Source organism: Ornithorhynchus anatinus, chromosome 2, assembly GCF_004115215.2.
Source record: "Ornithorhynchus anatinus isolate Pmale09 chromosome 2, mOrnAna1.pri.v4, whole genome shotgun sequence".
NCBI classification, from domain to species: domain Eukaryota; kingdom Metazoa; phylum Chordata; class Mammalia; order Monotremata; family Ornithorhynchidae; genus Ornithorhynchus; species Ornithorhynchus anatinus.
In genome coordinates, this window is record NC_041729.1 from 55,066,496 (window position 1) to 55,079,555 (window position 13,060).

At 47.2% G+C, this 13,060-nt stretch overlaps 1 protein-coding gene across 10 annotated transcripts in view; it reads left to right on the forward strand.

The window, feature by feature from the left end:
- Window positions 1–13,060, forward strand: part of CLEC16A (C-type lectin domain containing 16A) — a 276,263-nt gene that overhangs the window by 116,775 nt on the left and 146,428 nt on the right. For all 10 annotated transcript variants that reach the window (XM_029050671.2, XM_029050607.2, XM_029050625.2 and 7 more), the window contains 4 exons: window positions 964–1,086; window positions 9,114–9,223; window positions 9,546–9,590; window positions 10,878–10,928. In XM_029050671.2, the coding sequence (XP_028906504.1) occupies window positions 964–1,086; window positions 9,114–9,223; window positions 9,546–9,590; window positions 10,878–10,928 (329 nt within the window). The remainder of the gene's footprint in view (window positions 1–963; window positions 1,087–9,113; window positions 9,224–9,545; window positions 9,591–10,877; window positions 10,929–13,060) is intronic.

The following is a 13,060-nucleotide window of genomic DNA, read 5'->3' on the forward strand; positions in this document are numbered from 1 at the left end:
CAGCCTGCTTCTGCCTCCCGGCTCTTGCTAGCCAGTGGAGGTGGGTGAGAAGGAAAAGAGAGGAGCACTTAAGAGGAGCATGAAATACGGAATATGTCGGAGAAGACATTTTTCAGTGAAATAATGTTTCCAAAGAACAGATGTTTTTGAGGGGTGATATGTGCTAATGAACTTCTAATACTCCAGGTATTAGGTTATTCGTCTCCTTGGCAGGACTTGACTGTGAAGTTCAAGTTGGAATCCAGTCAATAAAAAGTGATCTATTGTTATGGTGTATTACGTCAGTGGGTGTACTGGAGTTGCTTAGACTCCAGACAATAACCTCTTCAAATGCAATTCTCAAGTATTTTATCAAGGTCCTTAATGTAATGCCATCTGGTTCCCAGAGGGTAATATTTCAAATATTTCAAGAAGTGTTACCCTCCCCTTATGTGAATAATAGGAAAAGAAAAAACACGCTTCAAACACACGACCCAGAAGGTACTGTGCTTTGGTTTAATCGCAAGCATTTGTTTCAACGAGAGTATTTTCCAGTTTTTACTTCGGACCATTTTGGATGCCAAGATTTGGAATTTGGAACACAGTCTTCTTTTAAAAAAACCTTTGGAAAGCACCTTTGGCGTTCTTAACTTTGGAATTTCATCAGGGGAGCATGCTCTTTTCTTCAATAAGTGACTACAGTAATTCACTGGTGCAACAGCTAAAGATTTAAACATTACCAAATCCCATGCTTCATCGACAGATTTTTACAGTGTGCAGTATTTCTTTGTTTGTGAAATGTTCATGTCTGAGGCTTTAGAGATTGCCTGCTGGTCCAGTAATGGCTAAATCTCTATTTGTGGGAAAACGATTCAGAAATACTGATGCTTTCAGTCGGGATGTCGTATCCTTCGAGCTGAAAGATTTCTGACTGACCGTTATTCTGACCCTCATTTTCTCGTTCCTCTTCCTTTCCCATTTTAGGAATACACCCCGGGCGGTTAGAAAGGATTCAGCTTCCCGTGCAGCAAGTGGAGGAAAAGACCTCCTACAATCATTTACTTGCGGAAAGACTCATCAGAATCATGAACTATGCGGCTCAGCCAGGTATCCCGTCTCCGTTGAGACGATCGGTCCGTCCGTGCCGTCGGTGGTGGTAATGGTATTTGTTGACAGCCCGCTTTATTCAGTTCATTCAGTCAGTCGTATTTATTGAACGCTTATCGTGTGCAAAGGCTTTGGGAGAGTACAATAGAAGACCAGACAGACACATTCCCTGCCCACAGCGAGCTCCCAGTCTAGAGATGAGCTCAAGTCTTCATTCATTCAGTCGTATTTATTGAGCGCTTACTGTGTACAGAGCACTGTACTAAGCGCTTGGAAGGTCCAACTCTTGTCACAGTGCCCTGCAGTAAGCACCTGGGAAGCACCAAATCGTGACTCGTTCCCTTGGGCAAGTCACTTCACTTCTCTGTGCCTCAGTTACCATATCTGTAAAATGGGGATTAAGACCCCATGTGAGGCAGGGACTGGGTCCAACCTGATTAGCTTGTGCCTACCCCTGTGCTTAGTACAGTGCTAGCACAGAGTGCTTAATAAACACCATTAAAAACATCAAACAAACCATTATTATTATTATAATTACCATTATTAGGAGGGCTGTAGGACCCAGTGGACATTAGAGGGGGTCCTGGCTCTCCTAAGTGACACTGGGGTTGTTTTGACCGGCATACAGGGCTGAGGGAGGGACTTCTGTCATCTCACAAGGTGCTGGCGATGGCTGATGGACACATATATCCCTCAGGGGGCCGGGAAATAATTGGGGAAGCCTTGTCGGAGGTGAGGAGGGATTTAGGAGGGATTTGAATGTGGGGAGGGCTGAGATCCCTCAGGTTTGGGGAGGGAGGGAAGTTCCTCGCTGAGTTAACAGGGTGAACGAGGAGGTGCAGGCGAGAGATTCGAGTCAGGTGGAGTTACAAGATTTGCCTGGGGGGAACGGAGAGACAAATCGAGGCAGAGCAGGTGATGAGAGCCCAGAAAGGTAAAGGTGGACTGTGTTGAAGAGCTTTGAAACGATCTGTGAGTCTATGTTTGGTGTGGAGCAGAACAGGAAGGAGCCAAGTGAGCCATGCAGTGCTTTAATAAACTGTGCAGCAGCAGCAGGTAACGTAGATTGGAGAGAGGGGAGACCAGCAAGGAGGCTGAATCAGTAGTTTAAGCACAGTATGACCAGAGCTAGTACTGGGGTGGGAACTGTGTGGGCGGAGAGGTGGGAGTGGCTCTGGGAGGTGTCGCGTAGGAAACCTTGTACTCTCCCAAGCACTTAATAGAGTGCTCTGCGCACAGTGGGACGAGGATGATGGCAGTGTTGCCCCCTGAGATGGGATAGTTAGGTGAGAAGTAGGTATAGCAGGGAAGATGAGTAATTCCATTTAAGACATACAGCGTGGTGTAGTGGATAGAACATGGGCCTGGAGTCTGAAGGTCATGGGTTCTAATTCCGCCTCCACCACTTGTCTGCTGGGTGACCTTGGGCAAGTCACTTCAGTTCTCTGTGCCTCAGTTATCTCATCTGTAAAAAAATGGGGATTACGAGTGGGAGCCCCGTGTGGGACAGGGACTGTGTCCAACCTGATTAACTTGTATCTACCCCAGTGCTTAGCACAGAGCGTGGCACTTGGTAAGTGCTTAACGAGTACCCTAATTATTAATTATTATTATTATGTGAGGGACGGTGGGGAAGCAGGGTGGCCCAGTGGAAAGGGTTCGGACCTTGAAGACGGAGGACCTGCGTTCTAATTCCGATTCTGCCGCTTCCCTGGCACGCGACCTTGGAAAGTCACTCAACTTCTCGGTGCCTCAGTTTCCTCACTTGTAAAATGCAGATTAAATCTGAGCACCCCGTATAGGACGTGGAACTGTGTCCTACTTGATCAGGTTTTAACAACCCCAGGGCTTAGTAACGTACCTGGCACCTAGTAAGTGCTTAGCAAACACCTTAAAAAATAATAACAGGAGGATACCCAGATTAATTCTCGGTCAGCACAGTGAAGAAGAGCGGCAGGCCGAGAAGGGTTCGGATGGAGTACAACCCCCATGGACCGGGCTATAAGGAGGTCATTGAACTAAGAGAGTGTAGTCTTTGTAGAGAGAAAGGGTAAAAAGCCTGACTGGAGTGGGTTGAGAAGAGAGTTGATGGAGAAGAAATGAAGGCAGTGGGTGTATGCAACGTGTTCTGTAGCTGTTTGGATAGGAATTGGAGCTGGGAAATGGGCTGATAGCTGGAGGGGGCTCCGGGGTCGAGAGTGGACTTTTTTAGAATGGGGGAATGACTGACTCTATTCGAAGGCAGAGGGGAAGGAGACATCCAGAGAGCGATGTTGAAAAAAGCCGTGAGGGAGGGGAAGAGAGTAAGAGCAGGCCATTTTAGGAGGCGAGAGGATCTGGGGTCAAAGGTACAGGTAGAGGTAGTGGATCTAGAGTACCACCAGGAGACCGCCTCTGGACAAACAACTGGAAAGTCGCAAGAGAGTGTTGCGGAGGTGATGAGGAGACTCTGGGGAGTTCACATCTAATAGCCTGGATGTGACCCACAGCCTAGTTGGCAGGTTCACCCAGGGGTGGGGAGGGGTGGCGAGCGGGACGTGGTTGGGAAGCTGGGGGCTTCAAGAAGCAGCGTGGCTTAGTGGATGGAGCACGGGCCCGGGAGTCAGAAGGACCCGGATTCTAATCCCGACTCCACGTGTCCACTGGCTGACCTTGGACAAGTCACTTCACTTCTCTGAGCCTCCGTTACCTTATCTGTAAAAACGGGGGATTGAAAGAATGAATTGAGTGTGAACCCCGCGTGGGGCAGGGACTGTGTCCGACATGACTAACATATCAACTCCAGTGCTTAGGACACTGCTTGGCTCATTGTAAGTGCTTAACAAGTACAATAAGAATAGTAATTATTATTATTTGGAGGGAATGGGAGGTTGGGGAAAAGTTGGCGGGGTTCCGGTTAGGGCCTGCGTGACAGTGAGAGAGGAAGAGCAGAGTTGTAGAGCAGAGAGAACAGATTTGAATTCTAGCACGGTGGAATGAATTCACCCCCTCAGGGTCGCACCTGGAGAGTTTCCGGTCCTCTACCAGTCTCTGAAGGAGAATCAAGCAGAGGCGTATCCATTCCATTCCTAGCTTGGCCAGTGGCTAGCGAGTGGAAGGCAATCTGCCACAAGTCAAAACTCACCCGTGCAGGGCAGCAGTGGAGTGGGAAAGAATCAAGGGCGGAGACTCGAGTTTACTGCGCGGAAGGCGGCAGTGGTAAACCACTTCCGTATTTTTAGCGAGAAAACTCTATGGATCCACTACCAGAACGATTGCAGATGGAGAGCGGAGCGTTCTGGGAGAGATGTGTCCACGATGTCGCTATGGGTCGGAAACGCCTCGACGACATAAGACGAGACAAGAATAAATTCACGGTGGCAGAAGTCAGCCTGGACCCTAGCCTTCCACCGGCTGCTTTCGGCTGCCCCGGGAGCAGAAGGAGCCGATGACTGAGGACCATGGCCACGGGATGTGTCTGTTCTACTGTTAGATCGTCCTCTCCCAAGCGCTTAGTACAGTGCTCTGCACACAGCGAGCCCTCGCTAAACACCACTGACTGATTGATTGGAAAGTTGGAGGTTCAAGACGGATGAAGAGATAGAGATTAAGAGAGATGAAAGTTCATTCATTCATTCCATCGTATTTAGTGCTTACTGTGTGCAGGGCACCGTACTGAGCGCCTGGGAGAGGACAATGCAACAACAAACAGACACGTTCTGTTCAGCGGTAGAGAGGGAAGAGTTTAAGGTGTTCTTTTTTCGCCTCTGGGGGGTGGGGGACTGACAGGGAGGAGGGAGAGAGCCCGGGTGAGGTGGAAGCAGGCCTAGAGTTTGGAGGTCACAGCAGGGGGTGAAGATTGCATTTGAGGGACAGGGGATGTGGGTGAGGTGGCAGGCTAGAAGATTGTGGTCGGAAAGTGGTTAGTCAGAGTCGATGAGGTTAGAAAGGAGACGTTGTTTAGAGATGATTAGATCAGGTGTGTGCCCATGCTGGTGAGTGATGAGGTGGGGGGGGAGCCAGAAAGGCAGGAGATTTGGGGAGCCAAAGGAAGTGGGCAACCAGAAGGTCAGGGGGATCATCAACCCAAAGGTTGATGTCCCAGGGATCAGAGAGGTAAAGGGAGTGAGAGTGGGAGGATGACAACCGCCAACAAAATCAGCAAGAAATGAAGAGTTGGAACCAGGAAGGCAGTGGTTGATAGCAGCCAGGAGCTGTTGCAGCAGCTTGGCCTAATGGAAAGAGCACGGTCCTGGGAGACAGAGGACCTGGGTTCTAATCCCCGCCCCCGCCACTTGTCTACTGTGTGACCTCGGGAAGTCACTTAACCTCTCTGTGCAGCGTGGCTCAGTGTAAAGAGCCTGGGCTTCGGAGTCAGAGGTCATGAGGTCGACTCCCGGCTCTGCCACTTGTCAGCTGTGTGACTGTGGGCAAGTCACTTAACTTCTCTGTGCCTCAGTTACCTCATCTGTAAAATGGGGATTAACCGTGAGCCTCACGTGGGACGACCCGATTACCCTCTATCTCCCCCAGCGCTTAGAACAGTGCTCTGCACATAGTAAGCGCTTAACAAATACCGACATTATTACTGTTATTATTGTCTGTAAAATGAGTATTAAGACCGTGAATCCTTTGTGGGACAGGACCGTGTCCATCCTGATCATCTTCGATCTACCCCAGTGCTTAGAATAGTGCCTGGCACACGGTAAGTGCTTAACAGATACCACAAAAAAAAAACCACAATCCAGAAAACTGTTTGTCGCGTAGAGCGTGACTGACAGATGATGGGGGATTTCAGGGAGTGAGATAAGGCAGAAGCAACACTAGGAGAGAGGATTAAGGTGAGCGGGTGACAGGGAGGGTGGGAGAAGATCTCTTGCACGAGAGCATCCGGGGGGACCGACAGCAGGAGAGATCGAGGGCTCGGCGATGGTGAGGCATGAGCAGGCCTGAAACGTGGAGAACGGAAGGGAGTTTGCCCATGACGGAGCAGACATTTCACAGACGGGCGTGGGATGGGATTCGGGAGGGGAGAGCAGTGGGGAAAGGGGATGGCACGTGGGAATGTAAAAGGCCGAGTAGAGGTACCAGAAGGTGTTGTGAGGGAAGGGGCCCATCCACAGGTGCGAAGTGAGAGTTGGGGAATGGGAGAGATCATGGTGGGGCTCCTCATCATTCATTTGGGGTTGAGCTACTCAGTTCTGAGCATTCTAAAAGTTGAGAAGGCTGTAACTGGTGACTCCCCCAATCGATCCTGGGAAGGGAGGAGCTTAGAAGCTATAGCCTCCATGCGGCTAGGAGGGGACTGTGTTTGCTCAAAGTGGGGTTGCATGGGTGTTGGTTGGAGAGTGGTGTTCCGGGGGCTCGGAAATCGCCTCCTCCTTTCTGGGAAGAGGGGAGCTTGCAGCTCCGATCCACCTGGCCGCACGGGGCTTTCTCGCCATGTAAAGAGCGTGTCTCCGAAGCCCAAATAGCGGGAACTGGGCATGCCCAAGATCTGCAATTTGCAAGTCCCACTGCTCGCTTCTGGGAGGGAGGAGGTTTGCAGTTCATTCATTCATTCAGTCGTATTTATTAGAAAAGTGCTTGGCACATAGTAGGTGCCTAATAAATGCCGTCATCATCATTGAGCGCTTACTGTGCGCAGGGCAATGTACTAAGCAGTTGGGAGAGTACACATTCCCTGCCCACAACCAGCTTAAGGTCTAGAGCAGGGGAGACAGACATCAGTACAAATAAATAGATTACAGATATGTACATCTAAGTGCTTTGGGGCTGGTGGGGGCGGAAAGAGCAAAGGAGCAAGTCAGGGTGATGCAGAAGGAAGAGGGAGAAGTGGAAAGGAGGGCTTAGTCAGGGAAGGCCTCTTGGAGGAGATGTGCCTTCAGTAAGGTTTCGAAATGGGAGAGATGTGATCCCTGTGCAGCTTGGAGGGGACTCGGCCGGGTGGGGCGGGTTGCTTGGAGGTGACTGGACTGCATTTATTGAGCGCCGGCTGTGTCCCTTCTTCTCCTGGAAACATTATGTAGCCTGGGCTTCACAGGCACTGTCCTCTCCTGGTTCTCCTCCCATCTCTCTGTCCAGTCCTTCTCAGGCTGTTTTTCAGTCTCCTCCTCTGCCCACCCCCTGCCCAACTGTGAGATCCCCTCATGACTCAGTTCTCGGCCCCTTCTAGTCTCAGTCTACACCCACTCCTTTGAGCTCGGGATCCCACGACTTCAGTCGTCTCTTTGCGGATGATTCCCAAATCTACCTCTTCAGCCCTGACCTCTCCCCTTCTCTGCAGTGTAGCATTCTGTCCTGTCTTGGCGACCTCTCTACTTGGCTGTCCTGCCGACACCTCAAACTAAACCTGCTCAAAACGAACTCCTCATCGTCCCACCCAACCCTGTCCTCCCCCTGACTTTCCTATCACTTCCACCAAAGTCCCTTTTTCATGCTGTTTGTTTCTTAAGGGCTTACTATGTGCCAGGCACTAAGCACTGGGCTGCAGATACAAGATAATCAGATTGGACAAAGTCCTTGTTCCACATGGGGCTCACCGTCTTCATCCTATTTTACAGATGAGGTTACTGAGGCACGGAGATTTGCCCAGGGTCACCCTGCAGACAAGTGGTGGAGCTGGGACTAGAACCCAGGTCCTTCTGACTCCCAGGCCTGTGCTCTAACCACTAGGCCACTCTGCTTCTCCCATCTCTCACAAGCCTGTAACCTTGGCATGATCTTTGGCTGATCTCTTTCGTTCAACCTCCAAATTCAACCTGTCACCAAACCCTGTCAGTTCTACCTTCACAACTTCACTAAAATCCACCTTTTCTTCTCCATCCAAACTACTACTAAACTGATCCAAACACTTATCATATCCCACCTTGCCTACCCATCTGCCTACTCGCTGACCTCCCTGCCTCCCGTCTCTCCCCATTCCAGTCTATCCTCCACACTCCTGTCCAGATCATTTTTCTAAGAAAATTGTTCAGTCCGTGTTCCCCCCACTCCTCAAGAACCTCCAGTGATTGTCCATCCACCTCTGCATCAAACAGAAACTCCTTACCCTTTACTTTAAAGCACTCAGCTTGCTGCCTCCTACCTTACCTTGCTGATTTCCTCCTACAACCCAGCCCGTTCAATTTGCTCCTCCAGCGCAACTTACTCATTTTACCTATCTTGACGCCCACCCCTCACCCATTCCCTCCTTCCGGCATGGTTCTCCGCTACCCGTTCTTGTCCGACAGACCACCGCTCTCCCCCATCTTCAGAGTCTTATTAAAAATCCCATCTCCTCCAAAAGGCCTTCCCCCTGAGCCCTCATTTCCCCTACTCCCTCTCCCAACTGCATTGTATATGAACTTGGATCTGTATGTGCCCTTTTAGTACCTGATATTCTCCCACCCTCGACCCTTTTGCCTTCGTATACGTCTCAGTAATTTCAGTGTTTGTCTCCCTCTCTAGACTGTAATCTCCTCTGAGCAGAGAACAAGTCTTCCAACTCTGTTGTATTGTACTCTCCCAAATACTTAGTATAATGCCATGCACATAGTAAGCACTCAGTAAATAACCTTGGAAATCGGTGAGGTTTATTCATTCGTATTTATTAAGTACTTACAGTGTGCTTGGGAGAGTATAGTACAACAGTAAACTGACACATTGCATGCCCATAACAAGCTTACAGTCTAGGGAGAGGTAACACGGGGAGAGCTAATTGAATGCTTGAAAGTCTATATCATGGGACCAGATAAAATACTTCATGAAAGCAGTTTAGGGTTCGGTACTAAGGAACTGCAGAAGCGCAAGGAAATATTATCACACTAAAGCTTCAGGTGAGAATGGAGTTATGGCTAATTTGTTGTATATTTGGAGGACGCTTCTGATAAAGATGTTGATGGGGAAGCTATCCAAGGGCAGAGATCGACTGAGTTTAGCTTTACTGATAGTAAGATAGTCCCTGCGAGATTAAAATCTCTGGAACATATTGATAAACAGGTGGATTTAAGGCCAAAGGAGTGAAGCCGTCATAAATAGGCACTAAAAGAACTTAATTTCTACTGCAGATGGAAAAATCCGACTGGCGACTTTGGAGCTTGGCTGCTTGTTACTCAAGCAGTTGGTACTGGCAAATAATGGCAGTATTATTAAGGATGTCCACCTTGCCTGCCTTGAGGTAAGAAGTCGTTCCCCTCCTGCAGAAATGTTTGTTTCTTGCGGTGGAGCTCCATCTCGTCTTGTGTGGGTAACACTGGTAGCGAAAAGCTCCAACCAAACTGCCTCGCTCCAGTTCAGAAAGGCACCGAGGCTGCTTCTGTTTTTGATGAGGTGCTTTAGCTTTTCTGACGCATCTCCATTCCAGTGATTTTCCCGGTCCTCCATTGAATACTTAACGGTTTTTATAGTAACTGATTGGCTTTTGTGTGTTAAGAATATAAATTTTCATTTTTCCCATGACAAAAGTTATGATTCTTCTCTGTCCCCTCTTTTTTTAATAGGGTGCAAGAGAAGAAAGTGTTCACCTTTTGAGACGATTTTATAAGGTATTTGTGAAAAAACGAGCGGCGGCTTAGTCCGTTAAAAGTTTCTCCAAGTATTCTGTCCTCGAATGAAAGTAAACGTGATTTTTCTACTAAAAGAAATGTTATTTCCGCAGAAACTTCACATGCACATTTAAAGATTATTTTTCAGACAGTGAGTTGGTGATTGAAGGCATCAGAGGGGGGCGCTCATGGATATCCCATTGATTGATGGATAATTCTTTTCTTCTTTCGGCTCTTAAAAAGGTGCTCTTTGCCCGTGCTAAGAAAAGAAAGCATCACTTTACTTTAAAATGGGTAGGAGAAAGTGGGAGCTCTATTGGTTATATATTTAATCTTTTTTAGCAACAGCCTTTTCAGTTGATTTTCCTTCTCTTCTCTGCCTTCATGGCAAAGTGGGAATTTTCTCCCAATCCCTTCACACCTTCCCCAATCTCAACTTTTGCTGGTTCAATGAATAGAACAAGGTGTTTCACCCCAGAAATGAAACAGCGTGGCCTAGTGGATAGAGCACGGGCCTGGGAGTCAGAAGGACCTGGGTTCTAATCCCGGCTCCGCCACTTGTCTGCTCTGTGACCTTGGGCAAGTCACTTCACTTCTCTGTACCTCAGTTACCTTATTTGTAAAATGGGGATAATGACTGTGAGCCCCACGTGGGACATGGACTGTGTCCAACCTGGTTATCTTCTCCCCAGCGCTTAGTACAGTGCCTGGCACATGGAAAGCACTTAACAAATAGCTTTTTTAAAAAAAAAAAAGCTGTGCCAATGATGCTTATAGCTATATCTGCTGGTCTGGCTTTGTACAGCTGGTTTATGTGGATTGGCATATTTTGTGTTCAAATATTAAATAGTTTTTTCAACTTTTTCCTTATTTGGGCTTTTCTTTTTCATTATATGTGCCCTTGCAACTTAAACCAAAGATGAAAAGGTTAAAGAGGATTATGAGAAATTTAACTCCACTTGTCCTCCCACCCCCACTTTCCCCCCACCCACTTCTACCCTTTTCTTTTAAACTCATGAAAAAGAATAATGTGTTAATGTCAACTTGGGATAATTAATGTGAGTGTTTCATTTCTATTCCAGTTTTGGTCAAGGCCTTTAAAAAAATGTTGATTGATGAAAGATGAGATTCAGTGTTTCATTTGATTATATATTTTTTTTTTTAAAGTTCTTGGTGATTTACGAGAACTGTGTATAATGAAAAACAGATGGCTAAACAGCCAGGAACCAGCGTTTATAATACTTTCATGCTTATGGAAAAATGTTGTGTTTTTTTTATTCATTTAAGGGAGAAGAAATTTTTCTGGATATGTTTGAAGATGAATACAGGAGCATGACAGTGAGTGGTTTAGGAGGAGTAACTAATGTAGGCAGGAACACACTTGTTTTGATGAGTAATTATTAGACAATTTTCTGTTTTCCACCTAAATTTACTCCTAACTTAACAGAAAGAGAACTTTGTTTTAAATTGTTCTTTATTTTGAATATTAGAGAGTTAGCTCTGGTAATTGGAAGTTTATATCCATTTTTCTTAACTCAGAATTAAAGCACCCACTTTGGCTCCAGTGGTAGTGATTGTGCAAGTGAATCTATTTTCTTTAAATTGTCAGATGCCACCAATGCTCAACAACGATGCACATGTTCAGTAGAAGCTTTGTTTTCCAGCTGTATTTACAATGTGTTTGTGGTTATCTGTGTTCTCACCACATAAATATTCACAGCCATTCTGGAGGGATTTGAAGTGAAGCCCTCCATTTCCTCAGGCTATTCAAAGAAAAGGTGTAGATTAGGATAACTCATCTTCTGAAATGCTCTCCCTCTCTACTTCGCTTTAAGGATGTGGCAGCCTCGCTGTCATTTTAATGGTGATTTATTGTCCCACTGCATTTCTGCTCCCTGTTCTTGTTGATGGCCATAACCAACCCACTGTTTCCCAGTAATCCCTTGGAAGAATTTTATTGTTTTATATCCTTGGGCCATTAATCAGAGTGGAGTGTATTTAATGGTTATCTTCCATTTTCTCTGGCCCCTGCGATCACGGTTCCCTAATTAAATCTCATGCGACCTCTTGGACTTTTGGAAAACTTAAAGCTTATGTTTGTGATGAACATGTGAGCCAGTGATGGATTGTTGAACTTGCCAGTTCTTGGATGATTGCAGAGCTTCTCAGAATCCCAGGAAAGACTTTAATTAGGCCGGCGGGAGGAGGGAGAAAAGTGGGATGGAGGAAAGGGAGAATGATTTTTTTTTTTTTCCAGGGAAGGGTAAAAAGACCACAGATTCTATCAGAATTTTTAATACCAAGGGAGGAAGTTTTCGGAATTGATTAAATATCACGAATCACTGCCAGGCGTTGTGGATAGTCAACTGTTTTCCCCTCCCTCTAAACCATAAGGTTCCCTGTGGACAGGGATCGGGTCTCCCAACTCTGTTACATTGTACCTTCCCAAGTACTTAGTACAGTGCTCTGCACACAGTAAGCACTCTATAAATGTCATTGATTGATTGCCTCGCAAGCCCATGCCTTTGGCATCATCCTCGACATATTCCATCTGCCGCCAAATCCTGTTCTTCCTTCACAAAACCGCCCAGATCCACCCTTTCCTCTCCATCCAAACTGCCACCCCGTGAATCCGAGCGCTTCTCCTATCCCGCCTTGATTACTGCATCAGCCTCCTTTCTGACCTTCCTGCCTCCTCTCTCTCCCCACTGCAGCCCATACTTCACTCTGCTGCCTGGATTATTTTTCTAAAAAAGTGTTCAGTCCATATCTTGCCTACACCTCGAGAACCTCCAGTGGTCACCCATCCACCTCTATATCAAACAGAAACTAATTACCACTTACTTTGAAGCCCCCTCACCTCGCCCCCTGCCTATCTTAACTTTTTTTAAAAATGGTATTTAAGTGCTTTACTATGTGTCAAGCTCTGTTCCAAGTGCTGGGGTAGATTCAGGTTTATCAGGGTGGACACAGTCCCTGTCCCACGTGGAGCTCAGAGGCTAAATTGAAGGCAGTCGTACCTCGTTGTTTTCCCACTACAATCCAGCATGCTCGTTTTACCCTTCTAATATCACCTACTCACTTTACCTTGATCTCATCTGTCTGGCTCCAGACCCCCTCACCCACATCCTGCCTACGGCCTGGAACTCCCTCCTACTTCCTAGCTGACAGACCATCACCCTCCCCACCTTAAAAGCTTTATTAAAATCTTATTTCCTCTAGGAAGTCTTTCCTGACTAAGCCCTCAATTCTCCTACTCCCCCACTTCTGCTTGGTCCTTGCGCTTGGATCCGTACCCTTTATTCACCCCACCCTCAACGCCACAGCACTTAGATACATATCCATAATTTATTTTAATGTCCATCTCCTCCTGTAGACTGTAAACTCCTTATGGGCAGGGAACGTGTCTACCGACTCTGTTATGTGGTACTCTTTCAAGTGGTCTGAACACAGTAAGCGCTTAAGAAGTG